The sequence below is a fragment of the Engystomops pustulosus genome, chromosome 10 (assembly GCF_040894005.1).
Source record: "Engystomops pustulosus chromosome 10, aEngPut4.maternal, whole genome shotgun sequence".
NCBI classification, from domain to species: domain Eukaryota; kingdom Metazoa; phylum Chordata; class Amphibia; order Anura; family Leptodactylidae; genus Engystomops; species Engystomops pustulosus.
In genome coordinates, this window is record NC_092420.1 from 62,945,433 (window position 1) to 62,969,155 (window position 23,723).

Here is a 23,723-nt window from a genome sequence, read left to right on the forward strand (position 1 = left end):
TTGCTCAAACTTCTCTAACCCATAGGGGACAACTGGGGAGACAGTCCCTACTCTGAGTATGTGTTCAGAACAGATGACAAATGAACAGAGACAAACAGATAGATAATTGCTAAAGAAAAAGGGTTCAACCCTAGTGTAAAATGTCGAAGACCCATGGAATATAGGTGCAGGTGTTTATATTCTGCTCACCTGGTTGAGTTGCGTGAGTAGGCGCGTAGACTGAGATCATTGAGGCCAATAGCCATATCTGGTCTTCAAATCTTGATGGATAAGGGATCCGATCAACAAAAAAATCCTTAAAATGTCATACAATAACTTTTCCTTTGTATGTATGAACACTCTCAGTGGCTTTTGTAGCCCACCTTTTAGCTGTTCAGATTATGATAGCAGCATTTACGAGAAAAATTTAAAAGAATTTTTATTCATCTTAAAAAATAAAATTGATTGCGCTTATGAAAGACGCTTTGTCTGTGCTAAGAGTTTTTACCTTTCCTTCATGATTGGTTTCTGGAAATTGTCATCTTTAGCTCCAGTATAGTAGAAACATTTTTTAGCACCGTAGCCACTTTGTTAGGGATATGTCTCATGATACAATATAAAATACAGCTCTAAAATTCAATATAAATTGTAACTCAACATGATAAAGGATAAGCAACGTTCTGTATTTACAAAGTAACTCTTTATCCCAATTTTTCAATACATAACCTCTAAAACAGTGTTCAACACATCAAGTGATCAAAAGAGATTTCGTACAGACAGAAGTGAAAAAAAAGCATAGAGGATGAGAAGACAAACTTTGGCCTATGCTGAAGCAACACTCGTTTTTGCTGTTTATCCTAAAATACAATGCCTAAAATTAGGTGACAGTAATATTTTCTTTACTAAGCAAATAATGGCTAGTAACATCATTTAGCCACATATGGTGTAAGATGGTAAGAAGGTTAATGAGAAATGTGCAGGTATTGTTTCCTGGTTTTTATAAGGTAAATTCTACAAACATACATTTACATTTTTATGCAATTAAACATTTTTTGAGAATACAACAAAATCCTTGAGTTTTCAAGGTTTTCGTCAATCATTGCAATAGTCTTTGTCATGATATATTGCCAATAAATGATGCAATAAGTGACAGAATCTTTTATGGTCTGGCACCACAATTCCTGCTGTGATTTCCTTATTGTGGCGGTCTATCTTCTCATGCATGCACCGTCCTTACCTGTTTCATAATACTGAGATAATAAATTAAGATTATTCCAGTCATTTCCTTTAGAGACATTTGGTCTTCTGTGTAACGGAAATCTTTTATAGTACATGTATGTCATTAACACATCACATGGTACAAAGTTCACCAGATAAAACACTCATATAGTTCTGAAGAAACTTTTTTAGCTTCTAAGAACATGTAAGATGTTTCTCCGTAATGTGCTGGTGTTACTATTCATCTGTGATTTGTTTCATAAATGTCCAGGATCTATGGTAAAAGTGAACAATGGAGGGTATGAGGATATCGTGTTTGCAATCAATCCAGAAGTCAAAGAAGATTTTGGAATTATTCATAACATTCAGGTAGGAAAATAATGCTTAGAACTTCATGGTACCAAATATCTTATTATGTTTATAGCAAAACCCACAGATTCAACACTGATCCAAACAATTGGGATGTTAATTCACCAAAAGTGAAAGAGAATACAATGTTTCAGGTCCTCAATGGAGTCAATTTCATGAAAAATGGCTCTATATGTTATCTTTCACTTCTGATGAGTAAACATCTCCATTCTTTGGAGTGAGGCTTCTGTGGAGTTTTACTATTCAACATATTTAAGTCGTGGAGTCTGGTTTGTGGGAGGCATGGACCCTTTATATCACATTGCTGCCCTACGATTTCAATTGCTACTTGACGCACTAATGGATGCACTGGATATTTCTGAACTTCTTTAACTCTTTTAACAACTATACAGCACATGTACACCAAAAGAAAATAGGGACAATATTAGTGTGAAAAATGCTCTACTTACACTACAGAAAGTATAATAGCATCAACAATGCATGAAAATTAAAATATGTCCTTAATTAGATGTGCATTAAAATGTACCCACATGGGGACACAAACACCATACAGAGCGCATTGCTCAATTCAGTAGAAAAACACTAGGAAATAGATTGCTCACACTAATCAGCAGTTTGTCTGATAACAACAGCGCCCACAGGCCATCATATAAGAAAGTAGTATACATGGATACATGACACTTCCCCTTTGAGGGGCATTAATCTTAGGTCCATAAATGGTCCCTTATCTTCAATCTTAGAGGGGTCCCCCAACAATCTCACATCTTTAAGCTTCTATGTAGGGAAACCCAGTTCACGGATTTCCTTTCGTCCTGTCTCATGAAATGTTACGCCAATGCAGGTGTCTAGCGAACAAATGAAGATCTTTAATCCATTCAAATGCTTTAAAATCAGAAATAGGAATGAATAATAGACCTTTTTGGAAGACCATAATATGTTCAGAAGTTAGAATTTTAGTAGAGAGGTTTAGAGGTTGGGAGTGTAGTTTTTCCGGATGTAGCGGTTTTGCAGAAGATAATTGTTTTCTAAAAAGGAACGATAGTGTGTGGTAAGGAACATATGGTTCGAACCAAACCTTCCATCTTCCCTCTTTTTCCTCCTACTTTTAGTATTACCCCCACATTTTTTGTAAGTTTTTCAGATGTAGTTGATGATCTGTTTTCTTGTGTCTCTAGTCATATGGACATAGAAACTCACTATCACATTGTTCTCTGTATGGTGTTTGTACCCATGTGGGTACTTTATAATGCATTTCTAATAAAGGACAGATTTTAATTTTCATGCATTGTTGATGGTGTTATAACTTTTATTCTTTGGGTCAATTGGATTATTGTGATAATTAAAAGAGTAACCGTCATTTCAAAAAACTTTTGAAATGGGCAGACAATTCTACCCTTTTGCAATTGGATTAGTTACCCAAATCTTGCTCCTTCCTCTTGTATTCTACAACTTTCCCCCTGTTGTCAGTGACTCCTTAGATTGCTGTTGCTAGGCACATACTGTCTTCACTGAGGAGATGACTACTGAGGGAGACACACAACCTTCTCTCTCCTCTCTCCCTGCTCACAGCTGATTATCTCATAGCTCAATGCTCCAACACTCTGCTGCCAGGAGCCCTAACTAATGTAGTAACCAAACACCTACACTCTTATCTCTCCCTCAGCTTTCCCTACACTTGTATATAAACAAATAATCCACACAGACACAAACTGCAGATCGATCACAAACCCCCCTCCCCAGTAACCTCACACTCCGCAGCAGGAAATGGCAGGAGAGACTCTCCAAGTCTACATGCTGTCCCCTCATGCGCTGTGCTGAAGTTTTACTTAGATGGGTACATAGATAGATAGGAGATAGATAGAATATACATAGATAGATATGACTAGATAATAGATATGTAGATATATTAATATGAGATACATAGGAGATAGATAGATAGATAGATAGATATGGTCTAATTGGTCAGCAGTGCATGCTTGTGATGAGGTGAAAAATGACAGGTCCTGTCCCTCCTTCTTGCTGATTGTAGATCTTTTGAGAGCTGGAAACCCTGGTTGCTATCGGACAAAAAAAGTACAAAATTTGGACCGAGTGGCAAAATACTTTGAGGAATGATTCCCAGGGACACCTGGAGCAGAATTATGTTTTTTAGGGGTTTTTTGCTCAGAATGACGGTTACACTTTAAAGCTTTGTTATATTTCAATAATTTTTTTAAGTTTTACCTTTTACACCTGTTCCACCCGTAACTTTTTCACACCTGACTAGACAGGGCTGTGTAACTTTTCTGCAGAAGATGATATTTTCATTGAAACCACTTTGAGAAGTGTATGACCTTTGATCTTTTTTATTCAAATGTATTTACAAATGTATGAGGGTGAAATGGCTAAAAAATGACAATTTGAACATTTATTTTGGTTATGGCTTTCACCATTTGGATAATCATTTTTATATTTTGATAGTTTAGGCACTTTGGGACACCAATTGAGACTGAGATATAAAATACAGACAGAGATATAAAATAACCTATGGCTTGCATAGGTTATTTAATAATAATTCCTTTATATACTGCAATTTCAGGCTATAATGCACACAAAAAATCCTTTGATTTTCTCAGAAATCAAAGGTGTGCCTTATAGTCCAGTGCGCCTTATATATGAACTGTTCTTACAGACAACAGCTGCCTTGAACTGTGCACAGGTCTGCCACCTGCTGGTCATATATCCTTATAATCTGTTGGGCCTTATATATGAACTTAAATGTTTATTATAAGGCATTTGTTGATAGTGCGCCTTATAATCTGGTGTGCCTTATAGTCCAAAAAATACGGTAGATCTCACAGATTACTCAGCGCTACACAAAGCTTGCCAAATAAGTCCCTGTCCCTATGGGGCTCACAATCTAATCAACCTACCAGGTTCGAAATTGAAAGCTCCCTTGCACACCAACTCCTTTATACATACAAAACACTAAGACCATTAGCTACATTGCAGCCAATGGCCTTTGCTACTGACAGAAGAATGCACACAGCCCATAGGACCGAAACGACCAAATCGCCTCCCGTCACCGGCATTAGAGTACCTCAGAGAAAAAGTGGGAAAGTTAGTGATAAAAATACAGGTTTAAATTTCATTACCTCAGCTCTACACAGTAAATGGATGGGAGAATAATACCATGCGGATCCCTTCATATAACATTGCAGTTTCCTTACATTATGCTACCTGGGAAAGATTAATTTGCTTAGGGTCACAGAGTTATCACAGTGGTGGGATGCCGTTCATTCACTCATCCAAGATGTTAAAAAACAAATGTTCAACAGATGTAATGCCGGCCTATATTTTCACTGGATACTTGAGACTGTCCCCAAAAAACCAATACAGTTTCAAGCTCCAGCAGAGGAGATAACTATAAATTAATTGCTCTCGCATTCAGAGTGGAGCTGTGCATTTTGGGGATCCCCAGATATAACTATGCTTGGGGCCCCAGAAATACCAAATCCATCCAAGTAAAATTATGGTTAGAGTTGACTTATTTCCAGCAACACAAAGGTTACTGCTTACTGCTACCACCCTCCTTCTCTAATCCTGCCCAGAAATGATATTTCACATGCCTATAAGTGCAACATCCCCTACTGAGGCATAGCCTTTCTTATGCACCCTTGGGCACGCTGTGGTCACAGTGCTTGGTATTCGGACCAGGGGACAGGCCTACAGCCTGGCAGGTCTCCAGATGGGGAGCCTGTGATGGTGACAACCTGATCCAGGGATTACACAGAAGCATGTTGTGCAAATCAACTTACAGTTCTTTATTCAACTTCAAACGGCCTTAACAGTAGCAGCAGATTCAACAGGCTGGAAAGCTGGCAGGAGACACCTGGTCCATAGGAAGGATAGCTTGCAGCCTGGTAGTATCTTTAGGCTGGGCTGGTAGATGGAGCCATGTCCAGATGGTGGATGTCTGCTCTAGGGCTTAGTGTCCTGACTTGCCCAGGGTATCAGACAATGGCCTGAAGTACCTCTACTTCCTGATATTAAGACACTTGCTTCGCTGACTAAACTGCAGGACCCCATGCTCCAGCCCACCAGGGTTTTTTATACTCCATTGGTCAGATGACCAATCAGCTTCCAGCTTGCTTTACAATAGTATAAAGATTCTTATTGCATAACAACATTTCACAGTGTTAACTTAAGCCTTACCAGGCAGGGGCTACAGCTGCAATCACAAGGTTCTCCACTATTTATAGACCTCCTAGAGAGGTTATCAGTCTCCCTAATGTGATCAGTGATCATGTGAGGTTATTAGTCTCCCTATCATGGAGAGGGTGCTCTTCGCAACAACCACACAGTGGCTGAGTGGGTAGAACTTCTGCCTTGCAGCACTGGGGTCTTGGGTTCAAATCCCACCCTGGTCAACATCTGCAAAGAGTTTGTATGTTCTCTCCGTGTTTGTGTGGGTTTCCTCCCACACTCCAAAAACATACTGTTGGGTTGTGATCCCCATTGGGACAGGGACCAATTTGCTTTGCGCAGTGCTGCATAATCTGTGTGTGCTATATAAATAAAGAATTATTATTATATTATTAACCACCTTACCTATGCGGTGGCAGGGGTGTTTCATAAGCACAGGGGTGACATAAGTGTTGTCAGAGTGTTTCCTTCCCATTGCGTCATAACGCTATTTGACAAATGTGCCTTGGTGGTAATATGTGACATGTACTTTACCATGTTCTCTTCTGTTTTAGGAAATGGTAAAAGAAGCAACAAGTTATTTATTTCATGCAACCAAGAAAAGACTTTTCATAAAAAGTGTTAAAATTCTCATCCCATCTACATGGACACCAAGAAGTAATTATACAAAACCAGCAACAGAATCCTACAACACTGTAAGTATCTATGGAACTAGTATCTCTATACTTATCTGGAATATATTCTATGACTATAACCTGTGTCATTTCCTTCATACAGTGGCAGGTAGGGAGGTCAGGAGTCAGTCTTCCCTGATTTATTTCCTTGGGATATACTGACCTGGGTATACCTTCAATTCTGAAAGAAAATCACATTTCCCTGAAAGCAAATATTTTTGCTTGTCTTTGTTTTCTTTTTAATTATTGCAAATAATAGGTAAATTCTTGAAACAATATTTCAAATAAACAGAGAGGAGCAATGAATTCCATTCAGTCCACACAGCGCCGATAGGGAAGTAGTTCTCCAAGTGTTAATTGAATATCTCAAAAATGTCCCAGTCCCAAAGAATAAAGAGTATATCAATAGGGTATTGTGGGTAGATACAGCTATGGTCATCTGTAAACATCCTGATTCTGTCATTTCTGAAAATAAATATATTTGTTCTAAAGAAATATTTATGCTTTATATTTCAGGCAGATATAATTATTGCGAATCCATACTTGAAATCTGGAGATGATCCATATACTTTACAGTATGGGCGTTGTGGGGAGCCAGGAAGATATATCCATTTGACTCCAAACTTCTTACTAGATGACAATCTACTGTTAGCGTATGGACCAAGAGGTGAATGTCTTACCAGTTATTTAACATAATTAAAGGAAATCTACTGTACTGTAAGCTGGAGTTTGATTGTAGAGGTGATACCACCTGACCACGGGGGAGTATAAAACCCCTGTGAAGGGGGAACACATGGTCTTTGCCTGTCAGCAGCCTAACCTTATGGTCTGAGTAAAGAGAGAGATACAGCGTGCAGCACACTTTCAGTGCTATCACAGAAACCAATTCCAGGAACTGAGTCAGGAGACTCTAACCAAAGCTGCAGCTTCCACAGTTTGGACTCAAATCCATCTAAATTCTCCCAGCCTACATCTACTACCAGGCTGGTGCCTTATCCTGCGGACCACTCTCCACAATCACTCCAGTACCAGAATCCGAATCTGCAGTTTGATCGCTTTGGCCCCTTGGATGCTACTTGTTGTTCAATAAAGAACCGTGAGTTGATTTGCACAACGTCGCCTCCGTCTGATCCCTGGATACGGCTGTCTACCACCACTGGCTCCCCATACATTAACCAGGGACTTATCTTACAGACACTCAGGGGTTGCCCCAGGGAGAAATAAGTACTTCAGCCTCCTCCTCCATATTTCTTGCACACAACACCTGCTGGAGACCTGGCAGGCTGTAAGACAGCCCTCTGGTCCCCTTACAAAGCACCGTGGCATCAATGTGCCCTAGGTTACAATCGCCGGCCACTCCGGTATTCTGGGCCCCGGCTACCTCCAGACCCCAAGAAAAGGCTAGGCCCCGTAATAAAATGTCTTTAAAAGTATCTCTTTCGCTATTCTGGCATTTGGCAAATATAAATAATATGCATATGTGTCATTTTATATCATGTAAAACTTCTGGTTTCAGTTGTATGACTTGTGCCATGTCTCTGTTAATTATTTTCGATGGCCAATATGGAGATGAGGTAGGTTGTTCTGTCACATATAGAATACAAAAAATTCAAAAAGTCACAGTGCAATAATAATCTACTCACTAATGTTACAGTAATAATAACAACCATGCCAAAGGAAAATACATACCATAATTTTATAGTTTAGGTATAATCCAAAAAAACTCTAAAGAAATAACACTGCAGTAAAAGTAGATTATAATGTAGATAGTTTGGATGCCTTCTAGAGCGTCCATGGCCACCCAAACCACTGTCCAAATTTTAAAATGAGAAGGATCTTCACCCATTAAACACTTGTACATCTGTTCATGCTCTCATAACATATGTACACAGGAAGCATTTCAGGACCTTTGAAGGTCCTCCAAAGGTACTGAAACTGCAGATTGAATGCAGGAAGAAGGGACACATCCACCAATCCTCAAGAAGCTGATTCCAGTACAATATGTAGGAAGTGATTCCAGACTTGTAAGGGCTATAATATTCATAAACCCAGGACCCGTGGCAGTCTTATTCTGTCTCTGTTGCCCATTGTTCTGCTGCTACTAGTAACAACACACAAAGGTATGGTTACATAGCTCTCTGTGGGCTGATACTAAACACTGTCTATAGTTTCTGTCGTCAAAACAGCTAACAGGCCAAAAACCACAGCACAAGGCTAATCTAGATAATTAAAAGGATTATTTTGTGATCTGTGTGACTAGCACATTAAAATAGGATTTTATTGTTTTTAAAAATGTAGAAAAGTACCTACATGTCTAACACAGTTGTAGGGACTTTCCTACATTTTTGCAAAACTCTACAAATTACAGCAATTCAAGGAAGTCCCATTTGTTTTCTATTATCTGCAAAAGAAATTCATCATTCACTTCTGCTTATTAAACACATGTATGCAAATAAATAATGTATGCAGCTTTCATCCATTTTTTTTAGGAAGAGTATTTGTCCATGAGTGGGCACATCTACGATGGGGAGTATATGATGAGTACAATGATGAAAAGCCATATTATCTAGCAGGACACAGCAAGGTAGAAGCTACAAGGTATGCACACAGTACCATTATGTATAAGTCATAGTTTACTACTCCAAATACAGTATTCAGACTGTATTTTTTATTTAGTAAATCATGAGTATAATACAATTCAAACACTTATTTTAAGAAATTGACCACTACCAGTAAACCTCACCCTAATAGGGTCACCCATATCCTACTGGTAAAGTTTGTGTAATGCTGCCAGGACTTAATGTGACTACTGTTATCTTGCTGCCTTCCAGTAAATAATGGTGACCATGCCCCCACCATCATTACTGTCTGAATGCCCATTATAATCACCCTCATATCAGTGGTAGGAGGGGCATACCAACTAAATCCGCACACCCCTCCAACTACTGATATGGGTTCTGAGTGTTAATTCCACATCCCTGCTTAACTGGGGCAAGTGCCTACCCTGATAAAGTTTCGTAAAAGTGATCGACACCTTTAATGTTTATTCTTTTTTAGGTGCTCCGTGGATTTTTTTGGCACTAACATAATGAAAACAAGTGAATGCCATGGAGGAAGTTGTCCAATAAAGGCTTGCAACTTTGATACATCAACCGGACTTTATGAAGAAGGATGTGTATTTGTGCCAGACAAATTCCAGTTTTCCCAGGCATCTATCATGTATTCACAGGCAATGGTAAGTATAGGTTTAACAAAGGACAATGATCTTTTAAGGACAATTCCACCTTACCTAAAATTAACCAACTGAGTGCTAAAATATTATACTAAGTTGCATTGGTTTAGTGATTAAATCTCCATTAGTGTTCTGTGAACTCCTTTTATCTTGCTGGAGATTTTTTAAGTCCTTCTTATGCCTTCACTATTGTTGCTGTGGAAAATTGTGGAGCCAACATGGGTGTTTACATCATCACATTTACAATAACTAACAATTTTCCATACAATTTCAGGTAACTGAGTTCTGTGACTCTAATACTCACAACAAAGAAGCTCCAAATCTACAAAACCGAATGTGCAATCTTCGCAGTACTTGGGATGTCATCAAGGACTCAACCGATATGAATTCCAGTCCTCCACGACCTGACATGAGTCTTCCAGTCCCATCCTTCACCCTCCTACAGTACAAAGAAAGAGTGATAACTTTGGTCCTGGATGTATCTGGGAGCATGATGCTGGTATGTTCTATTACAATACAGCTCTAGGACGGAGGGATAAGCACGCTAATATATAATGGGCCTTTGCAAAAAATTACCATATAATTCTTGGATTCTTGGATATTCAGGCCTCACCACTAAACTGTAAAGTACATTTCTCTAATTAGTTAAACGGTTATTTTATTTAATAATTAAAGTCTAGTCCACTTTGTAGTATATATATATAAACCACCACTTTCCTGTGAAAAGAGATATCACTGTATATACACTGTGCTGTGTGTGCAGGATCTGTTAACCGTTCATTAGAATTGATGGGGAGCCTGATCTCTGTCTTTATTTGTGCACTCAAACTATCCTACGTATACATTTCTACTATAAAATTACAGTTGTACTTTAAGGGGACTGCCTTACAAAGTAGCTAAACGAGGCATTGCTTTCCTTGTTCCATTCTGGAAAAAGTATTTGCACATTTCCCAGAATCCACTAGTGGGGCATCAATGGCTATAAGTCTCCACATGCCTACAAGGCAGCCTTAATTAGCAAAGTCTCCATAAGGAGAACTCTTACTTCCTGACCCATGTACATGATAATAATATGACATTTCAAAAAAAAAAAATACTTTTTAAAAAAATTCAACTTCCAATTTATTCAATGGATATGTTTTTGTTAATTTCAGAATGATCGTATGAGACGACTACACCAGGCTGTGGATATATTCCTCACCCAGATTGTTGAAACCTCAGCTTATGTTGGGGTCATCCAGTTCTCCAGGTTTACATCTGTCATTTCTCCACTAGAGAGAATTAATGATGAACAAAGGGAAAAGCTAAAATCACTAATTCCATTATCAGCAACTGAAGAAGGGACAGACCTTTGTTCTGGAATTCTTGCTGGGCTAGAGGTAGTGTACTAGCATTCCTAAATCTTAACAAAAACCTCTGGGGGGTTGTAGCAGAAGGGATGGTAAAAAAATACTTACTTTGCTCTGGCTCATGAGGATCATGTGACCACTGTGGCCAATCAATGGCCTTAGCAGTTATAGGAGGAGGAGAAAACACCTCCAAAAATTCATTATGCAGCTTGAGAATTCCACTAAGTAGAAGAAAGCTTGGTATAAAAAAGAGAATCAGCACCCAAGGGGAGACAAACTGGATAGGATCCTGACACTTAATGGCCGACATATATCAAAATTAGTGTACCATGTGCAGTTTGCCTCGCTAATGTGCAGAGTATGACAGATTATTCAATACTGATGCGCAGTCTTCATTAATCTGGCGCCCCCTGCAGGGCGTGAGAAGTCTGCACCACCTTTTTTTTTGTTGCACCTTTAACATACAGCGTGCATTACATACAGCGTTAATACATTAGAAATGTCAGCCAATCACATTGAATTTTGGTTTTAACCAACATTTATGCAATGTCTATAGATAAATTCTTGAAGTTTTGAAATTTGAACATCCTGTGTGTCTGAATGTTCACAGGCAGTTATCAAGTGCGTAGGAGCAAGGCCGGTACAACCTGTGCCAGTCCACTCCGCCATTGCCCGTGCCCCTTTATACCCCATTCACGTCCACATGGTGTGAAGGTGGTGTAGTCACAGGAATAATTGCCATTTCTTTCAGTACACAAGAAATTGTGATTATTTCAGTATTGTATGCCAGAAAACTGAAGCGCTGATTAATGTCCCCCTACTTCTGTGTGTGTATGTTTTTCTTGTTCGGTAATATTGTAAAGTTGTGTCTATGTGATCCATAAATTGCACGCTAGCCCTTATGGGGCATGTTGGATGTGCCTTCTGAAAATTAAAATAATTTTATATGGATAACTACACTTTTGTTGATTGCTTTCTCCCAATTCCAGGAGAATAGAAAGCGAGATGGTTCAACACAAGGAACCGAGATTGTGCTGTTGACGGATGGAGAAGACAATTATGACACCAGAAGTTGTTTCCCAAATATAACATCAAGTGGTGCCATCATACATGTCATCGCCCTTGGACCTTATTCAGAAAAAGAACTAGAAATGGTTACATCAATGACTGGTAATACATTACACAGTAAAAGCAACAAGGGGTTTATGTTGGACAATATTTATAATATGTAGTATGCACCACATTAGTGGAGTGGAGAGTCTATCGCAGGGAAACTGATCTGTATAAAGGGTTGTTGTTCTCAGAGGTAGTACTGTATCTCAAATAGATAGATAAAGTTAGTATGATCTATATTCAGAGATATGACTAAATCTGTTATTTTTTTTCAGGAGGACAACACTTTGCTGTTTTGGATGATTTGGCCTCTAATGGTATAATTGAAGCCTACAATAGAATTTTACCTCTAGATGGACAAGACCTACATATGACTATTCAGGTAATTCTATTCTGGTCTCATTCTATGGAGACCTTTTAAAGCAAGGACTTGTCCATAAAATGCATTAGAGGGAAACACTCTTTCGAACCTTTTGGCCAACACCTCTATTATATTCATTTGCCTAAACAAGAGTTACTGTATCTCCTCAAATTCAACCACTTAAGACATTAATCAGTGCAAAATATTGATGTTAAAAGGTTGACATTCACTTTTAGTAACAAAACCAGAAAATGGCATATTTGTTTTACCTATATATAACAGTAGGGAGGTTCCTTGGGTCAAATGGAGATTTTGGGTTTCCTGTAACATAAGGCATCAGTATATTTATATATTCTATACATAAATATCTTATTCAAAGCCCAATCAATTTAAAGAGTTATGTATTTTCGTGATTGTTAATCTATATCCATTATGTATTTCTTTACTCTAATAGCTGGAGAGTAGAGCTCTAGACCTTCCACCAAAGACCTGTCTGAATGGTACCATCTTCATTGACAGCACAGTGGGGAACGACACTTCATTTGTGGTCACCTGGCAAACAGATATTCCAAATATTCATTTACAGAATCGAAAAGGAATCTTATATACCCAAGTAGAATTCAGCAGCAATACTACTTCACATCTATCTAGACTACAGCTGTCAGGGACAGCAGAGGTAACGTTACAAAATTGATGGTTTTTACCTATCTAATCCAACATAAAAAATATATCTAAACCAAAATGGTACTCTTGTAAAGTACAACATGTTCCACAAAAAAAACAAGCTCTCAGCCAGCTTTATAGACCAAAAATAAGTCTTATGCTACTTGGAAAATGACGATTTTCCCCACATTAGTTTTTATTCCACAAAATTTGTAACACATAAGAAAAAATAAAGAAATTTGGTATTGCCATAATTTTACTGGCCTGTAGGATAAAAATAACATGTGACTTAGGGTATACAGTAGACACCAAAAAAATGTAAACAAATCTATTACAGAATTAATGTTTCATCTACTACCCCCCACACACACCAAAAATTTTACAATTTGTCGTTAATAGGGCATAGCCACACCAAAATACTTTGACTTAAAAATTCATCTCATCCAGCAAAAAATAAGCCCTTGAATGGCTACATTAAGAGAAAAACTAATATTTTATTGCTCACAAAATTGCACCAATGAACTGACTAAAAACTGCTTAATCCTGCTTAAACCTAACCTAACTAAGTAAAAGCTGTTATTAATAGTACGTGAAAAGGGGGTGATTCATAGGAGGATTTCTAATATGTTTGATGTATTTCAAGGCTCATTAAAAACAAAAATGATCACGAAAACATAATTTCTAAAATCTCATTGAAAATATAGAAAACCTATTTTCAATTTGTAAGCTGCATGACATCAAAATAAAATATCTAAACATTTTAAAAATGATGAAAACATAAAGCAGACCTATGGGAAATGCTTGATAGTAACGAAATTGGTGTTAAAACTATTGGTCTGAAAATTTTAAAAATGGCAAATTTTTCTAAAATTTCTCCAATTTTTTTTTTATAAATAAATGCAAAAATCCACCACAATTTACCACTAAAAGGAAGTAAAACATGTGATGAAGGAACTGCCCCAAATTAATCTAGGTAAGTTAAAATAGTTATAACCATATAAAGTGACACAAAAAATTTGGCTGAGCCTTAAGCTACAAAATGACTGCGTACTTAACTGGTTAAAAGTCTCTTTAAAATGTAAGTCTGCTGTAAGATTTGAAGCCTGAATGCAGCCATGGTCTAGGAGTCAGGCCATAACTAGACTTTTTATGTACATTTTGCAATCCATGTACGGTAAAATAGTGTCTAAAGCTAAATATATCATTAATAGTCCCGCATAATATGGACCAATGTTTAATATAGTAAAGTTATCTTGGCAATCTGAAGCAAGATTATTCCCCTGGGAATACTGTAAGTGGTTTGACTCATGTTAAACAAATACTGCTATACACAAATCTCATAGTCTCATAAACCACAAAGTGAATGTAAATACTAAGCCCGAAAATTACAGATAGCCACTGCTCTATGGAGAGTACAAATCCTAGTCAACAACCCTCAGGATCCTCAACTGTAAAACTATCACAACATTGGCCGGTAAACAAGATGCAGAGTAGTGTACTCTTTCCCAAAAGCTACAGATATTCAGCTTTTCCTGAGAGCTACAGAAATAAGGTCTAAAAGGGCGATTTTACTCATAATAGACAAAAGGCTTTTTCAGATACTGCTGAGTATTGTACTGATACAGGCCAAGGCACAAAGTGAACAGAAAGAAATAGGAATATTATGTTCCTGCATATTATACATAATGAAATCATCTGTAGCTTTATATGAAAGCCTTGTCTAAAGGGGCATAACTACAGTGGTAGCAGTCATAGTGTCTGCCTTAGGGCTCACAGTGTCAGGGGGCCACGGAATCCAATGTGACACAGTAAAGAATGGACGATGTGCATTATTATATACATATCGTACAGCATTGTATATAACAGTTCACAAGTGCCCCAGTACACAGCATGAATCGGCAGCTCAGAGAAGAAATGTTGGGAGAGGGGGAGAGGACAGCAGAATGACAAAACTAGGGATTTCTCATCTGTATTTCCTGACATGTTCTTTCTCATGCGGTCATCATCTACTGGGTCATATCTGTGTAAGTGTATAAATGTATACATCAGTGCATAAATGTGTGTGCACAGGAGTCTAAATGTGTGTAAGAGTGTATAAATGTGTGAGTATCCAAATATGTCTATTTTATGATGGTAAAGGGGGGCCCCATTCACAAGTCTCTCCACCCCCGATGCTTGTCTACTATCACACAGTTTAATTCTGCTTTATATATTGTTCTCAGTAACATGGACATATACTCAGTAACATACATAAAATTTACCCAACAATTCATCCAGCAACCCAGTTCTCCACATGGTAACTGTCAGCAAATGGTCCATTTTTTACTTTACAACACAAAAACCAGAGGAACAAGGGCAGCGGCGCAGAAGGGGGGTGGTATGTTTTGTGGGAAATTTGTAGACTTTAAAAATCTGAATAAAAACTATTTAACAAAAAAAGTTCTAAAATGATGAAATATGGATTTTAATTAAATCTGGCGATTTTTCAGGAACAGTCTAACATATCCATTAAAATGTCCATTAATTTCAATGGATTTTCAAAGCTTTTCATCATTGTCTGGCAATACCATGTCGGTATTGTCATTTGGTGAAAAATTAAAGTTTTCAAAATTTCTAAAAATTGAACAAAACAAGATAGGACTTTTCCACTAAAAAAAGAAGAGAAAATAAACAATAATTAAAAGTTTTTGAACACTAGGCCTGGGGGATGGGATTACATACCAATTTACAATCGTGGATTTGGACAAATATAAGATCTTACTAAAAAGATGCTAATGATTTGCACTGACTTCCGCAGCCAAATCCAAGGAAGGTTACACGAAACCAAAATCCAGCCCCAGACTTCCAATGCAGTGTAGGGTCGGGTCCAAAGGACCGTAACCCACTACATTTAGTATGAACCCCAACTTTGCGGCTCAGGTCCGCTCAACACTACTTTTAATAGAGTGGTACAGTTTTGAGCGTTTCAAGCTGTCACCTTTTTCTGAAAATTCAGATAGACAATTGTGTTTTGTACCAATGGTCACCTAAAACTAAAATAATAATAATAATATTGCTATGAATGATTTTTTTTTAACCCTATAGTTATGCAGAGGATTTATTAACACAGTTTTTTAAACACATGGTGCAAGGTTAACAGGTTTATTCATTTTGAGAACAAAATATGTTCAAATAAAAAACCTCTTGAAAAACACAGAATAATTTAAAAGGAACCTCTCACTTGGTTTTTACCCCACATTTTTACATGAGATGGGTCTGGTTTAGTGGTTGCATAGAGGACTGTCACTTCAGACACCCTTCTGTTCTATAGTAAAAAACATGATTTTTTTAACCACATAATAGATGAGAATCTGTTCTAGCAGATCTCATCAGGTTTATGGTTCTGTGAGCTATAGATCTGGATATACAGCTGGTTAAAATAGGCAGGAACTGGATCTGCCAATATTCCACTTGCATTTCCAACAATGGGGCACATTTACTTACTGGGTCTTGTGGAGTTCACGAAAGTGCATTGTCCGATGATAATGCACTCTGCCACGACTCACTAAGATCGTACGCCCGATATTTTGCATGTGTCTCTTCCCCGCTCAGGTCGGACAGAGTTCACTATCTTCTCCCTGGGGCATGTAAGTGCTTTGTCTTGCGACACAATTTGAAAGTTAAATCCCATCGCTCAGTCCAAATCAGTCGGATTGTCAGACGGCCTGCCCAACGATTTCTGTCACACGGAAGCCAGCGCAGCTGCGCCACAATCCAATCATGCGCGACACAATCCCCTGTTAAATACCTGTCACAGCCGGGCAAAGTCCAAAAACGTTAGAAAGTTAGACGAAAGTGCGTCCATGGACCCTAAGTTAATAACCCTCAGTGTCTTTACCCGCCGGATCTTCCATTCTGTAGTTCACATGGACATAATATTGTTGAAACATGTAGACAAGAACTAACCTGTATTCATATTTTATACTTTAATTTCAAAAATTACAGTCAAGTGTTGTTATTTTTCAGAGAGGACCATGGGATTACATGCTTTGTAACCCTCTTACATCAAACCAAGCCATAGGAATTACTGTGACCTCTAAAGCAGCAGATGAAGATGTGCCACCTGTTATCGCCAGCTGCCATATGAACAGTAATACAAATACTTATCCAAACCCAATGGTTATCTATGCATCTGTAAGCCAGGGTTTGCTACCTGTGACGGGAGCCAAAGTGACTGCTACACTTGAATCAGAGAGCGGGAGTTTGGTTACTACAGAGCTTTTGGATAACGGAGCTGGTACGGACTGACTTGTATGTTTATTGTTTATGTTCTTTTAGAGCAGGAGGAGCTGAGCAGCCCCTCAAATATCACATGATCATAAATATTCAGACCCTATGCTTTGACACTCATATTTAATTCACATGTTGTCAATTTCTTTTTGATCCTCCTTGAGATGATTCTACTCCTTCATTGTCCAGCTGTGTTAAATTAAAATGATTGGACTTGATTAGGAAAGGCACACACCTTTCTTTATAGCACCTCACAGCTCACAGTGCATGTCAGAGCACATGACCATCATGTGGTCTAAGGAACTGCCCAAGGAGCTCAGAGACAAGATTGTGGCAAGGTACAGATCTGGTTAAAGTTTCTTCAGCACTCAAGGGACCTAAGAGTGGCCTCCATAATCCTTAAATGGAAGCAGTTTGGGACGACCACAACTCTTCCTCGACCTGGATGTCCAGCCAAACAAAGCAATCATGGGAGAAGAACCTTGGTGAGAGAGGTAAAGGAGAACCCCAAGATCACTGTGGATGAGCTCCAGAGATGCAGTAGGGAGATGGAAGTAGGGAGGTGGGAAAAGGTTCCACAAAGTCAACTATCACTGCTGCCCTCAACCAGTCAGGAGTTTATCTTCTCAATGCAAGACATATGAAAGCCGCATACAGTGTGCAAACAAAACACATGAAGGACTCCCAGACTTTGAGAATTAAGAATCTGTGGTCTAATGAGACAAAGATTTAACTTTTTGTTGTTAATTGTTAGTGATATGTGTGGAGAAAACCAGGAACTGGTCATCACCTGCCAAATACAATCCCAACAGTGACACATGGTAAATGTAGCCTCATGCTTTTGGGGGTGTTTTTTATATCCCGGGACGATTGTTTGCAATTGACGGAAAGATGAATGTTGCCAAGTACAGAGATATCCTGGATGAAAACCTCTTCCAAAGTGGTCTGGACCTCAGACTAGGCTGAAGGTTCACCATCCAACAATGACCCTAAGAACACAGCTAAAATAACAAAGCAAAGGCTTCAGAACAACTATGTGACCATTCCTGACTGGCCCAACCGAAATCCTGACCTAAACCCAATTGAGCATGGTGTGAAAAAGTTTTAGCATTATTTCCAAGAAGACTCATGTACTAGCTCAAAAGGTGCTTATACTCAATACTGAGCAAAGGGTCTGAATACTTATGACCATGTGATATTTCAGTTTTTCTTGTTTAATAAATTAGCAAAATTATCTACATTTTTGGTTTTCTGTCAACTTTTTTGATCTTACCAATTTGCTGCAATGAAACAAAGAGTGAAAAATTTAAAGGGGTCTGAATACTGTCCTACCTGTAAGTAGTATGTTATAGAGCAGGTGGAGCTGTGCAGATTGTACATAGTGGCCCACATTTACTAAAGTATCAGTTTTCGGTCTGACTTTGCACTGAAAAGAATGTGCACACATGTATTTAAGAGAAGACTGTACACAGTGGGGGGTATTTAATAATGTGATGCAGCCTCCGACAGTGCAGAGATGGACAACGCTAGTCTAGTGCCCTGCCATTCATCGTTGTGATAATGGATCTGTTACGGTATAAGTTCTGCAGTTCTACTTTTAGACCTTCTTTTTTAGACCCGGCCCCTTTGTGGTAAAGAGTCGAAAAATGGTCTGAAATCCTTTCTAAATATGCAGGAAGGCATTTTTGAGGTGAAAATCTGTCATTTTCTGGATCAATTATAAATGCCCCCAGTATTTTATCTGCAGTCATGTTATAGAGAGAAAGAAGCTGAGCAAATAGATATAATGAGGGAAATGTCTAAATGTGAAGTGGATTGGTCCAGTGCAGAGTATGACTAGACAGTCTTCTGCTCTGCCACATTGATAGACGATGATAGATGATGATGTATGATAGACGATGATAAATCTGTTGATTTCACACGCCTTTTTGTACCGGTACTAGTAGGAAAAGTGACTAAATACTGAGTAAAACCCTTAATAAATGTGGTGTAAGGCAATTGTTTTTTGCTGCAGAATTCTGGCACATACAATTTGATAATGATGCCAGTAAATAAATCAACACTGGCAATCTTAAAGGGATTTTCCAGGGAATTTGAGACAGGCAGAGAGATGGGTGTGCTGTAGAAAAAAAAAAACACTATAAGATTTTGTATGTTTTTGAGAATTCTTTTTGAGAAGTCTGACATTTTTTGTGTTTTTGTAAGGTGCCGATATAGGAAAAGATGATGGAATTTACTCTAGATACTTCACCTCTTTTAGTGTAAATGGAATATACAACTTGAAAGTGCGAGTCACTGGTGAAGAAAACAAAAGTCAACTGAGATTGCCGAAGAGTCGTGCTCTATATATACCAGGTTACGTTGAGAATGGTAAGAATCAATTTCACTAATATCACATTACACCATCTTTTGCATTGGAAGTGATGGTGAAAACAGGAAAAGCTGATTAAATATATGGACAAATGATATCATTTTATGGGGCAGCACACATAGGGATGTATAGAGAGGGCTAGCAGCTTAAACCCTTCTAGAAAGCAGGTGTGGCTATCATTTAACACTTTTTCCAATTCAAATGGGTGCATTGGGATTGTGATAAATATATCTAATTATTTAAGATTCTATAACCTATAAAAGTAAACCATGTTGATCCAGCTGGGAGAGAACCATTTGCATCTCTCATTCAATGTGGGTTAAGTTGACAGTTGAAAGTTTTTGAGGCCAAAATGATTATCAGTGGGTTATTGGATTGTATAAATGTTTTTACATTTTTAATAGACTATGAAGTAAATTTATAGAGCTTTCTTCGTTTATCTTTCAGGCAAAATCACTTTAAATCCACCAAGACCTAATATCAGTGATGACAATCTTCAGCTTCATTTTGGAGCATTTAGCAGGACATCATCTGGTGGTTCTTTTGTGGTGTCCAATGTACCAGCTGAAGTACAGCCAGATATTTACAAACCAGAGAAAATATCCGACTTGGAAGCAAGCTTGGTACAGTCCAGGACTGTGTTGGCTTGGACAGCAACTGGGGATGACCTGGACAAAGGACAAGGTACTATACAATGTGTAAGGCTATATGTGCTCTTCTCAGATCCCAAACAATGGATCTTTTGCCCTTGTGTCATCAGTTTGAAAGCCATTTTTGAGCCATGAGTATTTGAAAACGATCCGTTTGTCATTCGTACAAAAAGTATCCCGATGATTTCCGATTTGCGCCAAATTCTGCTTGGATTTCGGTGCACGTGGCGGAAATCGGGGGCGTGGCCGTCAGAAAACCTGACAGATTCGGAAAAACCGCGGTATTTTAAAAAAAGTGTCGCTTGACACGCACTTACCTGCACCAAGAAATAGAAGGTGAACTCCGGTGAACTCCAGCGGACCTCAGTGCAGCAGCGACACCTAGTGGATATCGGCGCACGGACCTTAGTGAATCCCGGCCGGACCCGAATCAGCGTCGGAGAACCCAGCGCTGGATCGCGACTGGACTGGGTAAGTAAATGTGCCACAGTGTATCATACGTATGATAGACGGCACACCCCAAGACCGGGCAGCCACACAGTTGATATAGTTTTGTGTAAAAATTTGCCAACCAATGGTCCACTCTGCCAACGGCCATACTCCTCCATGTCCACGTGGCGTGGAAATGGCACAGCAGCAAAAATAATTGCAATTTCTGGCAGTGCATAAGAAATTGCAAGTATTCCAGTGCTTCTATGCCAGAAACTGATAAAACTCATAAATGCCCCCTAGTGATTTAGTTTGGGGTTTTGCCCAATTGGGAGCTGTTATTTATTCATCAAGTAGGTATTTATATTTTGGGGGAGTTTAGTATTAGGGCTCACTATCAAGTACAAATCATATATTATGTCTTGTAGAGCAAATGGTTATCAAAAGATCAGGCTTGTGTGCTCGACCTCGTAAAACTTGCTGATTCAGAGGTTACTACAGTGAGATTGATTCTGGCTCCGGCTCAACTTGTGCAGACTTTCATGCTGTCATCATGTTTCCATGGTCTTCCTGCAGGTGTTCCAATTTCCCCATGAGCCTGAATATATTTTAGTAGAATAAATGGCTTTTGATAGAATTATACCGAGCTGGGTTAACCAGTCACAGCCACAGTGTCTCCTAAAAAGTTTTGAATAAAGTATAAGGTATGAGAACAGACATGCTGAACTCTCCGTACTGTAATAACATGTTGTTCTAACTTTTCATCAGCTTCAAAATATGAACTCAGAATGAACACCGACCCGCGGGAAATCAGAGAGCACTTTGAGAGTAGCACACTGGTGAATACTGCCAGTCTCATCCCTCGGCCAGCTGGCTTCAAGGAAAACTTTATATTTGCACCTGAAAACACAAACATAGCAAACGGCACTGTCCTTTACTTTGCAATAGTTGCTATAGACAAAGCTGGGCAGAAATCGGACATGTCTAACATTGCACAAACTGTATTCTATAATGTTCCACTGCCGTCAACTTCTACCACAACTGAGCGGCATGAAGATACAACTAGGCGAGATCTCACTAGTCCAAACACTTCGACATATAATACACCAGCATCTAGTGGGAAAGTAAGCACAAGAGTGATAACATTTATTGTGTGTTCTGTAGTCATTTTATTATGTCTTCTTGTATGTATAGTCATTTGCATTGTTTCCTGCAAAAAAAATAAAAGACACCATGTGTAGAACTAATGTGGATTGGTAATATAGGTTTACTTTTATGTATATAGTGTTTTCCAGGATGGACACGACTTGTCACAGTAACATCCGTAAAAGGTCATGTGTAGGTCGGGAGCGCTAACAAAGTGATAGCATCTCTCAGAGTTTTGTGTTGAACACTTAAAAATAATGGGTCCAACACATGGGTGCAACAGTCACTTAATATGGGCAGGTGTAGAATTTAGTTGTAACCTCCTTCAGTTTACTGACACAGATTACAGTAAATTTGGCTGGTGATGAAAGCATGCTCCCAATTGGCCCCTACTGACAGTTTGGAGCCTCATGAGCAAAGTTTCAGGGTAATTTCAGTACATACTATCCTATTAAGGCTTGGGTGGTCCTGTGCTGAAGCAGATGTGCGGTCCTGTGCTGAAGCAGATGTGTGGTCCTGTGCTGAAGCAGATGTGTGGTCCTGTGCTGAAGCAGATGTGTGGTCCTGTGCTGAAGCAGATGTGTTGTCCTGTGCTGAAGCAGATGTGTGATCCTGTGCTGAAGCACATGTGTGGTCCTGTGCTGAAGCAGATGTGTGGTCCTGTGCTGAAGCATATGTGTGGCCCTGTGCTGAAGCAGATGTGTGGCCCTGTGCTGAAGCAGATGTGTAGTCCTGTGCTGAAGCAGATGTGTGGTCGTCTGCTGAAGCAGATGTGTGGTCGTCTGCTGAAGCAGATGTGTGGTCCTGTGCTGAAGCAGATGTGTGGTCCTGTGCTGAAGCAGATGTATGGTCCTGTGCTGAAGCATATGTGTGGCCCTGTGCTGAAGCAGATGTGTGGCCCTGTGCTGAAGCAGATGTGTGGTCCTGTGCTGAAGCAGATGTGTGGTCCTGTGCTGAAGCAGATGTGTGGTCCTGTGCTGAAGCATATGTGTGGCCCTGTGCTGAAGCAGATGTGTGGCCCTGTGCTGAAGCAGATGTGTGGTCCTGTGCTGAAGCAGATGTGTGGTCCTGTGCTGAAGCAGATGTATGGTCCTGTGCTGAAGCATATGTGTGGCCCTGTGCTGAAGCAGATGTGTGGTCCTGTGCTGAAGCAGATGTGTGGCCCTGTGCTGACAGTCTGGAACTGCCAACCTGATTTTAATGATGTAGTTTACTCAGTATCTGAATGAAAATTCCAGTGGAATCAGTGGATCGACACATATTAAAGTATTCAAGAAGTTAATGTTGAAGCCTGCAATATATTTTAGTGAAGAAATAAAGTAATTGGAGATTACAGATGTTCATCCTTTTATATAATAATCTTTTTTTCTGCAGCTTTCTGACAGTATTTCAGATAGTTGGTAAAATGTGTGCAATAAACTGAATGCTGTAGCTCATTTGGCTCCCTGCCCGTGATATCCAGTAAACTGTGTATTTAATAGACTGAGTGATTTATGTGACTGTTGCATGTGTTAGTTTATGAACAAACAGGAAATGTTGAAGTCTACAAAGTTCTAATCAAAAAGCACCCACTGGGGACTATAGACAATACTACACATAAAAGAGCTCTATCAGCAAAGCTTGGCAGTAAAACTACAAAAAACTAAAATGGATATAATAGTTTCAGCAAGGATAAATGTGTTAAGTTTGCAGTTTTTAATACTGTACATATTGGC

The 23,723-nt window shown here is 39.0% G+C and overlaps 1 protein-coding gene across 2 annotated transcripts; it reads left to right on the top strand.

Annotated features, from left to right (window-relative positions):
* The first annotated feature begins 1,143 nt into the window (after positions 1–1,143).
* Positions 1,144–22,109, top strand: LOC140104241 (calcium-activated chloride channel regulator 1-like). 2 transcript variants are annotated; one of them, XM_072127676.1, is made up of 14 exons: positions 1,147–1,566; positions 6,306–6,446; positions 6,942–7,092; positions 8,915–9,023; positions 9,483–9,660; positions 9,932–10,156; positions 10,812–11,036; positions 11,996–12,176; positions 12,395–12,501; positions 12,935–13,156; positions 17,149–17,419; positions 19,618–19,782; positions 20,231–20,467; positions 21,631–22,109. In XM_072127676.1, the coding sequence occupies exons 1-14, from the start codon at positions 1,408–1,410 to the stop codon at positions 22,101–22,103; spliced, it is 2,844 nt and encodes a 947-aa protein (XP_071983777.1). In that variant the 5' UTR covers positions 1,147–1,407; the 3' UTR covers positions 22,104–22,109. The 2 variants fall into 2 exon arrangements, with proteins under 2 accessions (XP_071983778.1, XP_071983777.1); XM_072127677.1 differs by lacking the exon at positions 6,306–6,446 and having other exon boundaries at positions 1,144–1,566.
* Positions 22,110–23,723: the final 1,614 nt, after the last annotated feature.

Coding starts and splice junctions, on each gene's coding strand:
- LOC140104241 (XM_072127676.1), top strand. CDS start 1,408: ATGTTTCTCCGTAATGTGCTGGTGTTACTATTCATCTGTGATTTGTTT. Junction 9,661..9,931: donor TCATGTATTCACAGGCAATG/GTAAGTATAGGT, acceptor ATACAATTTCAG/GTAACTGAGTTCTGTGACTC. Junction 11,037..11,995: donor GAATTCTTGCTGGGCTAGAG/GTAGTGTACTAG, acceptor TCCCAATTCCAG/GAGAATAGAAAGCGAGATGG.